Here is a 16109-nt window from a genome sequence, read left to right as displayed (position 1 = left end):
GTAGTGGGCTGGCTGAATAGCCCAGATACAGCTTGTTGGGGCTACAGGGACCTGTTAAAGAAAGTTAAATGGATGACAAGAAATATGACTGTTAGGTTTTAGTGGGTCAACAGATCAGCAAATGCAATGGCTGATTCTCTGGCCAAGCAAGGGGGGTCAAGGGGAGATCTGTTTTGGGCTACTTTGTAATTTGTGTTTCAGGTTTGGGCATGTTTAGTGTATATGATTCAGTCCTCGGGGGAGGTAACATTTCATGCCTCTTCCTAGGTTGATTGTATTTTTTTTATTTGAATTAATAAAACTACTCTCATTTATCAAAAAAAATCTCGGAATGCCCCTCAAAATGCCATGGAGCTGTCTTCTCAAGATCTACTTATATCAACAAAAAAAAAAAATGAAGCTGTCTTCTCAAAATGAGCTGTCTTCTCAAGAGCTGCAACTTTGTGGGGGGATGGAATGCAAGGGTGTTTGATAATTGATAATAAGTTGTGGAGTGTTTGACCAACCTAATCAATGTAAGAGGCGCACCTAAGATAGAGTCATAATTAGAAGTGATTATAAAGTTGTCATTTCATGGCTCAACTTTGACTGGTGTTTTAAAAGCAGAAGGCGGACAAAAAGCGCATAGGGCATTTTGCGCTTGAGACCCTTGGCGTGAGGCACATGCCTTTTTGAAGCAAGGTACAAAGATTAAGAAAAAATTCAAAAATTGTGTGAACAGTTGTGAAAGAAGTGTAAAAATTTCAAAGTAAATTATGAAAATATTAAAAAATAATATTATGAATTAAAAATGCAAACTCTAATTTTAAACTAAAAAGATTACAAAGCTTATTAGCTCAAATTAAAATACATAACCATAACATATAAAACATATTCAGAGTGAAAATGCAAACAATAAAATCAAACATAGTTAAGTATGTCAATTTTTCAATTTCTTTATTTCTTTCCTAATTGCACTATTTCAAATAGATAATATGATGTTAAACATAGTGTTTAGAAAACCAGACTGAACCGACCGATCAGACCGGTCGAACCGTGACCTGGCACCTTGTCCGGTTCGGTCATGCCCCAATAACAGCACCTAATCAAAAACCAATGAAAGTCGGCTGACCGTCCAGTTTAACCAGAAAACTAGTGAACCAGTCCCGGTTTTGTGAAACCACCCGAGTCCTTAAAACAATTGAAATTTTAAAATGTGTTTAGTAAGACTTGAACCCATGACTCATATGTCCATATATTGCTTAATAACCACTAGTCCACCTCTTTACATGTGTTAATTAATAACTCTATTGTACATATTACTTTATTACTCACGTATTTTAAAGAAAATGTAAATTAAGAAACTTGAACCTAGTCATTTGCTTTAAAACTTAAGGAACTTGCCATCTACCTACCATATTTAAATGTATTAAAAGATAAAATATATTATATATAGTATTTATATAACCCGTAGTATATATATATAGATATACATATACACCACCCCGGTTGAACTCTCGCTTCTCTGGTTCTATGCTCGGTCCAGTTCTCTAAATATTGGTTAAATATGTTTCATTACTAATTTACAAGTCGCCTTTGTACCAAGCTCCTTAAGGCAAGGCCAAACAAATCCACATTAAGGTCTTAAATTCTTAATCCCTACAAAAAATGATTCTATATTTTTAATTGGATTTTAAACATGTATTTTATTAGGATGAATGAATGAACAACATTAACAAATACGGGGCTTTCGGAGCTTCGGTTAGCGAGCAAACCTGGACAAAGGCACAAATTTTAAAAAGGCACACGCCACACTGAAGCAGAAGGCACACCAGGCACACACCTTTTGAAAATGTTGTGCCTAGGGCCTAGGCGAGGCACATACCTTAAAATGCACCCCGCCTGTGCACCTAGACATGCCTTTTAAATCACTAACTCTGATTGCACCTTTGGACGCATACAACTCAAAAACATGCGATAAAAAGAGAACCAATATGTCAATTCCAGCCCTCTTTCGTTTTCATAACAGGCCTATTAAAAAATTAAAAAAAAAAAAAAAGAATTCACTAAACTTATCAAACTAACCTCTCATTGATGTATTGTTTCATCAAGATTCAATCCAAATCACGATGTAATTTTCTTGTTCCCAAATGAGCCTCTTCAATTCCTTTAGGTTTATGCTCTACTCTGAGTAAAGATATGTCTGATTGCAATTTGCACATATAGGACAAAAGATCCCAATACCACTCTTTTTGTTAGCTTAGAAGTTTAGAGTCCTGGTTAGAACAACCAAGATTTTGGGAAGAGACCTGAACTGCTCAATCAAGTGGGTCCCAAGATCAACCATCACCCTAGCTGATAGTTTAGCTCAAGCAAGAGTGAACAATGAACTAACTATCAGCAATGTATATGGAGAATGCCAAGGTTAGAAGTCCACTTGTAATCTGATTGTTATAGTCTTTATCTATGTGACCAGCTTGACAATGCTACCTTCGTACTTCCCTAGCTATCTACTTTAGATATATATGTGGCAGCACCCGATTTTTGCTCGGTCCGCCACTTGAACCCCTAATTCATCCTAAACACCTGATCAGACGCTTCCAATCTCTCCGAAACACCCAAATCCCAAAAAACCCAACTTTCAGCCCAAAAGCCCTCAAGTTCACCATTAAATCTACCGATACCAATCCAATGGCCCTAATCAACCCCATTTACACCTCAACCCTCATATCAGACACCACCATCAAACTCACGACCTTCCAAAATATTTACCCAGCAAAACTCAACTCAAAATTCCTCCGTTTACCCTCTCATCAAGTGAAGATTCCATTTCGACCCCTCTCGTTAGCCTAAAACACCTACAACCCAATCTCCCATCTAAGTCTTACACGGACTAGTGTAGTCAGTGCCTCAGGCATTGGAGTCACTATAAATGCGAAACGATTTTTGATGCCACTCTCGGAGGTGCCATCACCTCCATTTCCTTAACAAATGGGTGGCAACTCCTAATCAGCCCAAGTGAGTCATTTCACGATGCTCACAATATGGGTTTCTCTTCCTTTTATTAATACACATAACCCCCATACTAAGTACAGGGCAACTAGACCTATGTATTTTTATTAGCAAAGAATTTATTTATTTATTATAATGAAAACAGGTAACAGATTCTTTAGCTGCTCTGCACACCAAAGCAGTGTTTTAAAAGGCATGGGAGGCATACGCCTTGAGGCGCGCCTCAGGGCGAGGCACCTGCAAAACACCCTGAGGCGTATGCCACAAGCATTGACACCTTTGAGGCATACGCCTCATACGCTTTTTTCATGAGGCATGCTAGAGGTGTACACCTCATGCACACCTCATTTAAAAAGACAAAGAAAAAGGAAAAGAAAGGGAAGGGAAGGGGAAGAAAAAGAAAGAGAAGAAAAAAAAAAAGAGAAAAAGAAAGAAAAGAAAAGGAAAGGGAAGGGAAGATATGGAGAAAGAAAGTGGGCCGGGGCCTAAGCCCCCGGACCCCTTGGCTGAGGGGGCTTCACCCCCCTTTTCAATGCAGCCCCAATTTGGTTTTTTTGTGTTAGGGTTCAACTAGTGCTATGCATCTTCATCTTTCTTAATATAAAAGATTTTAAAGAAAAATGAGATTTTTCTTCCTCCTCCTCCCTCCTCACCCCCCCCCCCTCCTCTTAAGGATGCTTACGCCTCTCATGTTCTAAACTACGCCTCATGCCTCTAGGTACTGGAATGCCTCACGTCACACCTCCGCGTTTTAAAACATTGCTCCAGATTATAGCAATATACAAAAGTCCCATATTACATGGAACAGCATCCCACTGTTGTAATGCAGCCAGCTACATTTTTGCCCAAAAAAGAGTAGGTCTATCAACCCCATGTTTTTCTAGGGTATCTGCCAATCCATTTGCTGTCCTTTTACCCACCCAAATATATAGTTAAAAACTCTTAGCAAGAATGTCGATCTCCCTGAAAGAAAATATGTATTTCCATACAGCTGAATTTCTTGCTTAGCCCAAGAAATGATCAATAATGAGTCCCCTTCCATTTCCAACTCTCTAGATTCTAATTGTTCTGCTAATTTCAGGCCCTGTAGGAGTGCCATTGCCTCAACCTGAATTGAGTCTCCATACCTAATTGGTCCTGAGTACACAGTCACAACTTCTCCATGATGATTTCGAAATACTCCCCTTATTCCTGCTCTCCTAGGGTTTCCAAGGGAACTATCATCAAAATTCGGCTTCAATTTATTTGGCTATGTGGGTTTCCTATCCATCTTTGTAATCTCTTTATATGTGCCCATTTGTACCACTTCCTCCCAATTTTCATTATATCATCTGTTGAGATATCTTTGAATGTAACAACAGTTTTTACCTAGTGTGCAGATCTGATTTTAATTGTTTCAATTACTTCCTCTTTAGATCTACTCTTCAAATTGAAAATTCTTTGATTTCTTTCTTCCCAGATGGTCCAAACTACAGCTGCTCTTGTAACCTTCCATAAGCATTTTGCCCTTTTTTTTGTAGCCGCATACAATTAGAACTGAATAAGCTTACCACATCTTGTGGTGGTGGTGGTGGTGGTGGTGGTGGCGGGAGGGGGGGAGGAGTTCCATCTGCAGCCAAAGAGTGAAGAAAAGTAATCCCAAATGCAAGACACAAAAGAGCATGAGATTAGTAAATAAAGAAGGGTCTCACCACCAAGGAATGAAGTACCTCAAAGATTGCTTTCCAAGGGGAATTTTGAGGCTATTTGAGGTGCTAGTCTTGCATTCCAGCCATTGCCTACTACACCACAGGTGCTCCCAATGACCTTGTGTCGTAACCTTTCTCCTTCTAGGGGAAATCTCCAAAGCCATTTTCCTAGGAGAGTTGTATTCCTCTTGACCAGATTCCCTAATCCAAGTCCTCCTTGGTCCTTGCCTTTGCATACATGTTCCCACTTTACCAAATGATCTTTCTTTTCATCTCCCAGCTCCCATAAGAAATCTCTCATTATTTTTTCCAATTGCCATGCAATTTTTATCGGAATTTTAAAGGCGGTAGTTAGTAGGTGGGTATGTTGGCTATAGTGGATCTAATCAAGGTGATTCTTCCCCCCATAAAAATGTAGCTTCTCTTCCACATAGCTAACTTCTTAATAAATCTTTCTATTATGGGTTTCCAAAAACTCTTCGCTCTCGGTTTACCCCCCAATAGCATGCCAAGATAATCTAGGGGCCAATTTTTTACCACACAACCTAATGTTCCCACAAGCAAGCTAGTTTCTTCCTCTCCCAAATTTACTCCTGCCACACAACTCTTTTCCCAATTTACTTTTAAGCTTGAGACTCTGAAAATGATCAACTAGGGCCTTCAATTTTCTTAAGCTGGAACCCAAGCAGTCATCACAAAATATGATTATGTCATCCGCAAATTGCAAATGGGTCACCACAACCTGATTCCTTCCTACCCTCCAACCTCTAGTCTGATTTTCCAGGTCAGCCTTTATAATCAGCCTACTTAGCACCTCCATAACAAGGGTAAAAAAGAAGGGGGAGATGGGATCTCCTTGCCTTAATCCTCTATTTGCTAGGAAAAAATCTTTAGTCACACAATTGATCAGTATTGAGAAATGAGCCAAATTGATACAACCTTCAATTCACTTTCTCCATCCACCACTGAAACCAACTATTTCCAGTAAGCCTAGAAGAAAGGACCAATCTACTATATCATAAGCTTTTTCTAGATCTAATTTACAAATTAAGCCTTTGCCCCCTTGTCTTTTCTTTTCTGCCACACATTCATTTGCTACAAGAATTTGGTCAATTATTTGTTTCCCCTTCCACAAAAGTTCCCTGATTTTGGGATATTACCGGGGGCAATACACTCTTAAATCTTCTTGCAAGGACTTTAACAATGATTTTGTACAAGCTACCCACCAAGCTTATTGGCCTATAATCTTTTGGAGATTTAACGTCTTTTTTCTTGGGCACTAGGGCAATGAAGGTTGTATTTTGTCACGAGGTGACAAGATTGACTCACCCCTACTGAGGAGAGGGCTGATGGAAGAGGTTTCATGAACACTCTAAAAGCTTTCAGAAGCCCCAAGACACTTAAGAGAGTTCAAGGAGATTCCAGAAGCATTCTAGAAGCCTCATGAACACCCTTGAACCTTGTACATACTCCTAGAACTATTCTAGAGCATTCATGTATCTAAGAGAACTAAGATAGATCTAGAAGAAGGAGAAGTCTAAAAGGAAGTCTAGAACATTCATGTTCTAGAGAAATCCCATAAGGAGGTGGAGGTGCCTATAAAAAGGGGACCCCCTCCCTCATTTGAAGCAAGGAAGCAACTAAGCAATCAAGTGTTGTATCCCTCTCTTGAGCAATACAAAGAGTTCTTTGAGTTCTCCATCTCTCTTTCCTTGTGTGCTTTGTGCCTTTGTTGCCTAAGTGTGTGCCTCAGTGTGAGGGATGAGTTGGTAAGCTACTTGGTCTTAGGAGCCAGGAGAGTGCTCCAATTAGGGAAGTGACTTGTGGAGCGACGGGCTACTGCCCAAGTGCCGCACGAGACGCTAGAGGAGACTAGGTTCGTGACAATTTGCTCCTGGTGATATTCCCTTTAGTATAGAACTCAGTGAAGACCTCCATCAAATCAGATTTTATGATTTCCCAACAATCTTGATAAAATGCCATTGAGAAGTCATCCAGTCCAGAAGCTTTAGACCTCTCCATTGAGAAAATTACCTCATGAACCTCTTCCAAACTTAATGGCTTTTCTAGGAGGGCTATTATCGCTTTAGACACTCTAGTCCAATTCAGATCCTCCAACTCCAAGTTCCTTTCACCTACAGTGGCAAAAATTAACTTAAAATGATCCAAAATTATCTTTATAATTTCTTCCTCTGTAGTTATCACCCGACCTTCAATCTCAACACTAGAGATTAGATTTTTCCTTCTTCCATTTGCCACTAAGTGGAAAAATTTTGTGTTACCGTCACCCTCTAAGAGGCACTTACATCTCGATTTTTGTCTCCACGAAATTTCCTTTCTCAGAATCTCTTCTAAGTCCATCTTTAGGCACCATCTTTCTGATCTTTCCTCCTCATTGCACACTCTTTGGGCTTCCCCTCTTCCATCCACTACTTTATTTTTTCAGTGAACTTTGGGACTTCTAGCCACATGTTTTCAAAACTAGGTTTCCCCATAGATCTTCCCATGCAATGGAAAACAAGAATCTATCCAGCTTTGAACAAACTTGATTTTCCTAAAAGTTGGACCAAGTAAAGGAGGCTTGTAAAAGGCGAGGTTCTTTTAGCTCTAGAGACTCTACCAGGGCATTAAACTTCCTCGTACTGGTGCTTATGGTCTGGTTTGGGTTATTTGCTTCATTTGTATATCTTATGACATTAAAATCTCCCCCCAGGCACCAAAGTCCCTCCCACAATCCCCTGATTGCTGCAAGTTCCTCCCAAAACAGGTCCCTTTCTCTGTATGAGTTAGGACCATACACATTTGGTAACACCCATTCACTTCCATCACTACTGTCTTGGCTTTTATTGATACTCAATACAGCCCAATTAATTCCTCTATACACTCCAGGTCATTCTTCCAAATTGTGAGAATGCCATGGATGCATCCCACGAAGGGGTGAGCGACCAACTCAGCCCCCTACAATTCCAAATGCTTCTTATCCACCTTCTATTCAAATTTGAGAGTTTTGTTTCTTGAATCATTACAATCTATTTCTTCTCTTTCCTTAATACATTTCTTATAACTCTCCTCTTTTTAGCATTACCTAATCCCCTCACGTTCCAATACAAAATCTTCATTTCACTTATTTTGGTACGCCCCTTCTACTTCCAGCTCCTAGTCTCCCCCTTTCTTCTCCCTCTTTTTATTTTCAACCTTTTCATAAGACACCCCACACGCTAACTTTTCCACTTCAATCATTTTCCTCTTCCTCTTTTTATCCACACATCCTTCCTTCCTAAGGTAGACTCTAAGTTTTCTTTGCTCTTTCCCTAGGTTATTTTGTCTTCACCCCTTTCCCTTTGGTTGCTCTCTAGGAACACTTCCTCTGTCAATGATTTTAATCACCTCCCCCTCCCCCTCTGCTTCACTTTCTGCTAATTCCTGTTTTTCCATTTTATTGCCAGCAGAATTTTCCGTCTCAATTAGGGTCTCTAAATTCCCCAAGACTAAATCCATAATCTCCTTTTCCCCTATACCCACACTTCCACTTGTTGGTTTTTCTGGCACACACAGATCCAAGATCACATCAGGTGTAGTTTCCAGGACTGGATATGCACAACCAAGAACAGTAGATTTAGCACAAAGAGAAAGAGAATTAGCAAAGGTAGGGAAACAAGGGGAAGCAAGAGAAGAGGAAGGAACTCCCTAAAACGGATGAGAAAATCCCTGCCCAAAGGCAGACTTTGATGGCATGTGTTCCTCTTCAGCAACAGCCTGGACCACTAAACAGTTCTGTTCCTCAGTTGATCCTTGATTTGGGTCATTTTGGAGGCCCAAGTCCCCAATACCGATCCCTTGCTCCTGAGCTTGACCTGTTCCTACCTCCCCCTCTTCTTGGAGAGCTTCTGTAAAAGTAAAACCCCCACAATCCACAGTAGGCTCTTCCACACTCGCTTCTTTTAGTTCCAGAACTAGTGTCTGCCCTCTCCAAATAATAATTTGGTTCTCAGACAATCAAAGTTTTCTATTTTGCAACCCTACATAGAGCTAACACTTCCGATACTTGAAGGTTGGTCGTCTTCCTCTTCTTCAATATCTCTGAGATCTTCCCAGTCCACCTCACCTTCAGACTCCTCATGGATCTCTCTACAGTACCATGGGCTTGACTTCTCTACCCCCCAAAGACTCCAATTGAGGTTTAGGTTTGACAACTTCAAGCTGTTTGGCACCAAAGAAGCCAAGGGGAGAGCAGCTCTGCTAGCGGCAATCTCTGCAGAACACCTGGCGAGCTCAACAGGGGTTCGATTGGGACGGTGATAAACTTTGATGGTTGTTCTTAGGAAATCCAAGATCATCAGGCATTGGTGGAGGCTTAGGGACCACAATGGGGATTATATTAGCTTTATTTTTTTATGATAAAAATGAAGATATATTAAAAAAGAAAAAAAAAAAACAAAAACAAATACAGCCTAAAGGGGTGCTTCCATCTAAACTAAGGAGAGGCTAGGCACCCGAAGCCCAATACAAAAAATCCCCTGAACATCTTACCACCCCAGATTAGAATACAAAAAGAAGCAAACTGAGGCTACCAGGGCCTAGTGGGACAAAGAGACTCATTCAGATCAGAATTGTTGATTGTATTACAAGGGCTAAGAATCAGTAAGAAATTGAATTTAAGAAACATTGCAGTGGAAGGGAATTCAAAGATATATTTGTTTGAGGGTTGGGTGGTCTATCACCCAAATATGGGTTGTTTAGCAGGCATGGGTTGTTTAGCAGGCATGTATATACTCTATTCTTTCACATATTAATAAGGAAAATGGTAATCTAGTCAAACCAGCATCCATATGTGAACATCTTCATGAAACACCAGAACCACGAAACAGGTGAAAAAAGTCAAGAATGATAATGACAATTTATCACTTGTGGCATATGCACTCTAATGGCAAGACACATGTAAAGTAAAAGAGAGCTAATAAGTTAAATATCTGATAACTAATTGCTGGATTGTCCATAAAATCAGCCTCCACATATACATGCATGCAATAAATGTATATATGTTGGTATATGTACCTTGAGCTCATAATTCACCAACAATGTTTTAAAAGGCTAATGGTGTTAGTTTAACTGTAATGGACCAAAAAAGAGAAGCAAAAGCCTGAAAAATTACCCCAAAAAAATTATAAGTTTATATTGATCAATAACTGTAACATTCATTAAAAGTATTAAATTATAAAAATTGTGAAACTTTGAGTACAAGAGAGGAGAGGTAAAATATCTTAACTCCCCCACAACAGAGAACAAGAAGGAAAGCTAAAAAGTGGCCCAAAACAAAGAATCCTTAAGCACCCCTTGCTTGGCTAACCCATCAGCCATGGAATTAGCACTTCTCTTCACCCAGCTGTACTTCACCTCAATATCCCTACTCAGCCATTTAAACTTTTTCTTTTCATTTCTGTAGCTCCACAAACCATTGGTGTCTTCCTTCAACCACCTAATTACCACCTCCGAGTCCCCTTCAATGATCAAGCACCGAATGTTTAATTCTCTTACTCTTTTGATTCCTTCCAAAGCTGCTAAAATCTCTGCCCTAAGAGAGTCACCCTCACCAATAGGGCCAGAGAACATAGCAAAAATAATCCCAACCTCATTTCTGAAAACTCCCCCAATCCCAGAAGGCCCAGGATTCCTTAAACTACAACCATCAAAATTCAACTTCATGAATCCTGAAGGAGGAGGGGACCAAGAAGGTCTAGAGGTCCTTTTGCACTGAGACGAGGTAGCAACTTCTTTCCACTTTCTCAAAAGATCAACCATGGAGAACTCTGAAAAAAGCTCCAAAGATTTCAGCCAATGACTGACCCTTAAGTGTATCAATTCAGTTAAATTCTCCATAGATCTTTCCTTGTCTGAAAAAAGTCTAGAGTTCCTCTCTTCCCATACGGACCAGCAAACAGCTGCTCTAATGCTTCTCCACATGATTTTCCCTCTTTTCTTAAGCCATCTAGAGAACGAGGGAGAGAACAAGCTTTGCAAACTCACGGGGGGATTCCAAGTGCATCCAAACAAGGATGAAGCCCATTCCCAAATAGTCTTAGTAACTGGACAAGTAACCATAAGGTGGTAAGCCATTTCCCCATTAGCTTTACAAAGAATACACCTATTGGGAAGTAAGCAAGAATTAGGTCTCTTTCTTTGAAGCAAGTCGGTTGTGTTTATTCTTTCCAGGAAAGTTTCCCAGCAAAAACTACCAACCCGAGGAGGAATGGGTTTACTCCAAATCTCATTAACAGGGAAGGAAAGGCCAAAGGGAGCAGGAGGATGGACCAAGGTCTCAAAACGACGCACAGGAGAAGGAACCATTGGAGGATGGGGTCCAAATTCTGGAGTCATCCTTACTCGGGTCCAAGAAAACATTTTCAAGGGTGGCTAGTAGAGACGACAGGCAGCCCAAATCCGTATCCCTTATTGTTCTCCTCAACCCTGGATTCCATTCAAAACTGGAATTAGAATCAGAAGGAACTAAGAAAGAAGAAATGGGTTCAATCTTCAAGTCAGACAGCGCATATAAGGAGGGAAATTGGTCCATCAGAGATGAGTCCCCAACCCAAGGCTACTCCCAGAATTTTACGAGATTACCAGAGTTCAGATCATACCTTATCCAAGGGGAGAAAACCGGAAGCAAATCATGAATGGCTTTCCAAGGAGAAGCAGTTGTAGTCCTTGCCAAGATTCCTGGATCCCAGTCATTGTCTTCCAACCCACGTATACTAGCCACAATCTTCGTCTAGAGTTTGTCCCTTTCCATTGGAAACCTCCATAACCATTTCCCCAACAATGCCATGTTTCTTTTCCTGATATTCCCAATCCCAAGCCCTCCTAACTGTTTGCTTTTAGTTACCACCTCCCAACTCACCCTATGGTCTTTCTTCTCCTCTCTTGGTTCCCACAAGAAATCCCTCATTAACTTTTCCACTCTACTTGAGACCTTTGCGGGAATCTTAAACACCGACAGAAAGTAAACAGAAAGGTTAGCTAGGGTAAACCTAATTAAAGTGATTCTCCCCCCTAGAGAAAGATAATTTTTACTCCATGAGGCAAGCCTTTTCTCAAGTCTTTCCAAAACCGGGTTCCAAAAGCTGTCCTTCATGGGATTATCTCCTAAAATCAGGATGTTGGAAGTTCATAAATGATAAAAATAGAAAAGTAGATGTTACAAACATCTATAAAATATAAGTTTATAAGCAACAAGTTTTAGGCTTTTAGCGTTTAACAAAATAATAACTAACCAACAAACAACCATAACTAGTCCAAAGTTGTCAAATTATTCAAATGACCAATCATAATATTTTAGAATATCAAAAATTCCCCACCATCAAAATTGGTTTTACTAATGGGATTATATGACAAATCAGCCATATAATTGATATTAGATTTCTGGTTACCCAATAATTTATAAGAAAGGAAACAGCTTAGTTGATTTGATCTATACAAAAAAGAAATCAATTAAAAGAAAATAAATCAACTAGGAAGAAAAATGAGAAAAATAATTTAGGATGTTAGATTTATGGTCACCCAAAAGTGTAGAATACTAAGAAAAACCCCATTTGGTTTAACCAAAAATCCAAAGAGACTTACGAAGGCTCTTCTTGGTCCTTGTATTCAACTCCCACAAAACACCAAGAGAAATTACAAACTTGATTTTCCCCATTGGTTTTTCATTTTACTCCTTTTATTTGGCTCATAATTATTAAAGTGCCCCCCTCATATGGTTTGAACTATAAAAATACATATATTTTTTATACGAAACCACTCAATAGTAATTAGTTCCTGAGGCTTACACTTTTCTACACCTCAAGTATGCCTCACATGTCACACCTTGAGGTAAGGTGTATGCCTCTTTCTGACAAGGGCCTAAGCCTCACATCAAAGTTATGAGACTTAAGATTTGAGGCAAAATCTGTGCACCTGCCTCAAGGCATACACCTCACATCTCAAGGCTTAAGACTTTTAAAACCAAGTTCACCAACCCCAAGTGATCTTTTTTATTCCCATTTTTTATACTTTTCACAGGCATAATTTGTATGAACATATTTTAGTGTAAACATTGACAAAGAACACTTCCAAGCCCAATTCTTCCAGTGATTAAAAAGGCATTTGAGAGACATTGATATGGGTCTAGATGTGCACCTGCATTTGGTAGGGAAATTGATATTGTTGACCAGTTGAAGAATGTTGGTTGTTATATGGATCAGATACTGCAGAGCTTCATGTACTATTATGATGAAATTCTCAACTCAACTAAACCTTGTCCCAGCTTATGGGGTTGGGTACATTCGTCCTGTTCCACCATTCCACTATTATGGCAAGAGATTCCACTACTCCCAAAAAGAGAAACCCTTTTCTCTTGTAACCTTTCTCATTTCAGGTTGTCTGCAAAAATCTCTTTCATAACCAGTGTTAGCAGTGATTTTGGCATTGCTTGAGGAATTGCAATAGATTAAGTTATCCTTCAAGCCAAACATCTGCCACCTTGTAGTTTGCCTACCAGATGCCCAAATCTGAAGCATCTCATCAGTTTTTGGTTCAGGCAAAAACCCCTTCTCTTTCATCTCTTCATAATACTTAAAGGCTTCCTCCAACTTCCCGTTCAAAAAGAGTCCATGTATCAGGACAATGTAAGAGCTCCTGTCAGGGCTCAATCCATTCTCTGCCATCTCATTCCATACCTTGAAGGCATTTTCAAGTTGGCGCCACCTACAAAACTTTCTAATTAACATTTTATAAGTGTCATAAGTTGGATAACAACCTGTCTCCTTCATTTTTCCTAACAGCTCAAACACATCTACCTCTGTTCTCAGAATACGAAGAAAGGCATGGTATGTCCTAATAGACGGAAACAGACCATGCTGCAACATTTCGTCAAGGAATTTCCTTGCTTCATCTATTTGACGAGCCTGGCAAAGAGGCTTGATCAGTGAATTATAAGTAACAACATTTGGGATGAAGCCCTCCTTTTCCATCGTCTTCATGAGTTCATGAATCTCCTTCACAAGTTTGCCTTTTGCAAGACCATAAATGACAGAATTATAAACCTTCCGATCTGGAGCAACACCCAATTCCTTCATCTGATTAAACAGCTTGAGAACATCATGAAGGTTTCTAGTTTTGGAGTAGCAAGAGATCATGCTGGAATATGAGATGGCATCCCGTGTTATTCCTCTTCTATCCATCTCTCTCCAAAACCTTTTCGCTTCTCGCAGATTGACCATTATGTTGCACCACCCATTGAGTATGATATTGAAGCTCTTAGTATTAAATGGGAATACATTGTCATTGCAGAAGAGTAAATGCTCAGCATCTTTCACATTTTTATATCGGCACAGAGCACAGAGAAGATCTTGGAATTCCTCCATCTGGATGTTGAACTTAAACCGTTTGAGAGCATAAAAAGTGCTGATTGCCTTCGCCACATCATGTACAGCACTGTATCTCCTGATCATAATTAAGAGCGTCTTAGTAGTCACCAGTGATGGACCAGTTCTACCTCCTCTCATTTCATCAATGAGGGCCCATGCTGTGTCAAATTTTCTCATCTTTCCCAGAATCGAGATCATTGCATGGTATTCACGAACAGAATGAGTGTAACCAGGCTGCTTTCCGGCCCACAAAAAAAAGGTGAATGCTGCAGCCCAATCATTTTGTATGCAAGAAAGAACTCGTATCACCAATTCTGATGAGACATTTATGCCACATAACTGAAGCTTCTGCTTTGTCTCAATGCTAGCTCTCCTGAAATCCCGTAGAATATGCAAAATTTTTTCAACATCTCGAATAAGGTTGTCATCTTTGACATCCAATTGTTCAATATCAATACCACTGCCACCAAAATCTTCACCATCACCATGTTCTGATTCAACCATATGGGTACTTGGATTCCTGGAAGTAGAGCAACTAAGAAAAGAAAACTTAGTGGAGAAACAAGAATTCAAATGACCCATGAAAAGACTAGAACGGGAAGGCTTCAATTCATTTGTAGTTATGGATTTTATGACGTGGGTTGGACAAAAATTCGACGAATTGATATGGATTTGAATCACGAGAGAGAAAAATGCATGGTTATATCTTCTTCTGAAGTTCCACATGTCGCTGGTTTAAAGTGGGAGGAACTATATTGGATATATCAAGGAGGGAGAGAGAGAGAGAGAGAGAGATTTATATCATTACATTAGTACAACTATAAAAAATCAGAATAACGTGGGATGAGAACGTCTCTGCTAAAAAATGGCATAAATGACTGAAGCAAAAGAAAAGGAACATCAATGAATTTTGTACCTTAGAGTAGTTTGTTCCTTCTTTCTTGAAATGGTTCTTTGAGTGACTATTTAAAATGACTGAATTAACTACAAAGGAAGATCTATAAATTGTGTACCTTGGAATCGCTTCTTCCTTCTTGTTTTTTCTTTCTTAAATCGATTATGAACTTAAAATGGACTCTCTACTTGGGTGCAGTTTTCGCTCAAAACAACAATTCTATACTACCTACTCATAACCCTCGACCTTTACCAAAAAACTCGTAACCCCCGAAAGCTTTCAACACCCTGGTTGAAATCTATCTATATCCACTGTTTTCCTTGCTTCTCGCAATTGATCGACATCAATTGTTACAGTCATAACCAGAGTGGCTTGCAACTATTCCTCTGGTTCATAGCGTTTGAAGGAAACGATTCTGCTATTTGTGTTTGTTTCTCTACTTCCACAAACCTCACCCCTCTCTATCTCCACAAAATGCATTTCTTTTACTATGATAAAAATATCTGAACGACTTTAATTCTGAATAACTTGATGCTATACATTTGGAACTAAACTATACAATGGAGTGGAATATAGAGTTTCCATGGATTGGTGTAAAAACAAAACAAGGGAGAAGAGGATCAAAGAAGAAAAACGAGCCTTGACCTAACCATGAGTCTCGCAGAGAACCACGAGCCTTCACCAGAAAACGCACCAGACAAATATCATCAAGAGAGAGAGAGAGATGCGGCAGAGAGTGAGAGATACGGCTGTTATAGCCTGTTTCGTGATATAGGACTCGACAAATATGGATTGGTGGTGGAGACCGACTGGAGAGGGAAAATTTGAGGGGAAAAGAGAAACGGAGAGAGAGAGAGAGAGAGTTTTAGGGTATTGGAATTTCGAAAACCGAAAAGAGAACAAGGGTAAATTACTAAAACGTCATTGAAGTTTCTAACGGTGGCTGAAACCTCCTGAAATTTTTAACAGTGGCTGAAACCTCCCCTTGCTTTTATACTGGTTACGTTGTCCTCCCTGAAATTTCAGACACGTGGCAATCACGCCCCCACGATATTAAAACATTACAGGGTGAGCAAAATAAATCGAAAACCCAAATCAACCGAAAAAACCGACCGAAATCGAATCGAAAACTTG

General features: G+C 39.7%; 1 protein-coding gene across 3 annotated transcripts in view; it reads right to left on the bottom strand.

The window, feature by feature from the left end:
- The window catches only part of LOC104597723 (pentatricopeptide repeat-containing protein At5g15010, mitochondrial), a 30938-nt gene extending 15076 nt beyond the window's left edge, over window positions 1–15862 (bottom strand). For 2 of the 3 annotated variants that reach the window (XM_010259443.3, XM_010259442.3), the window contains exon 1: window positions 12852–15862. In XM_010259443.3, coding sequence (XP_010257745.1) covers window positions 13040–14806 — 1767 coding nt within the window. In that variant the 5' untranslated portion in view covers window positions 14807–15862 and the 3' untranslated portion in view covers window positions 12852–13039. Of the gene's footprint in view, window positions 1–9734; window positions 9820–12851 lie in introns of all 3 variants that reach the window. The other variant, XM_088891426.1, reaches the window with a different exon arrangement.
- Window positions 15863–16109: the final 247 nt, after the last annotated feature.

This window comes from Nelumbo nucifera, chromosome 7 (assembly GCF_055504915.1).
Source record: "Nelumbo nucifera cultivar China Antique chromosome 7, China Antique-T2T, whole genome shotgun sequence".
Taxonomy (NCBI): domain Eukaryota; kingdom Viridiplantae; phylum Streptophyta; class Magnoliopsida; order Proteales; family Nelumbonaceae; genus Nelumbo; species Nelumbo nucifera.
This window is presented reverse-complemented; position numbering and strand designations above follow the sequence as displayed.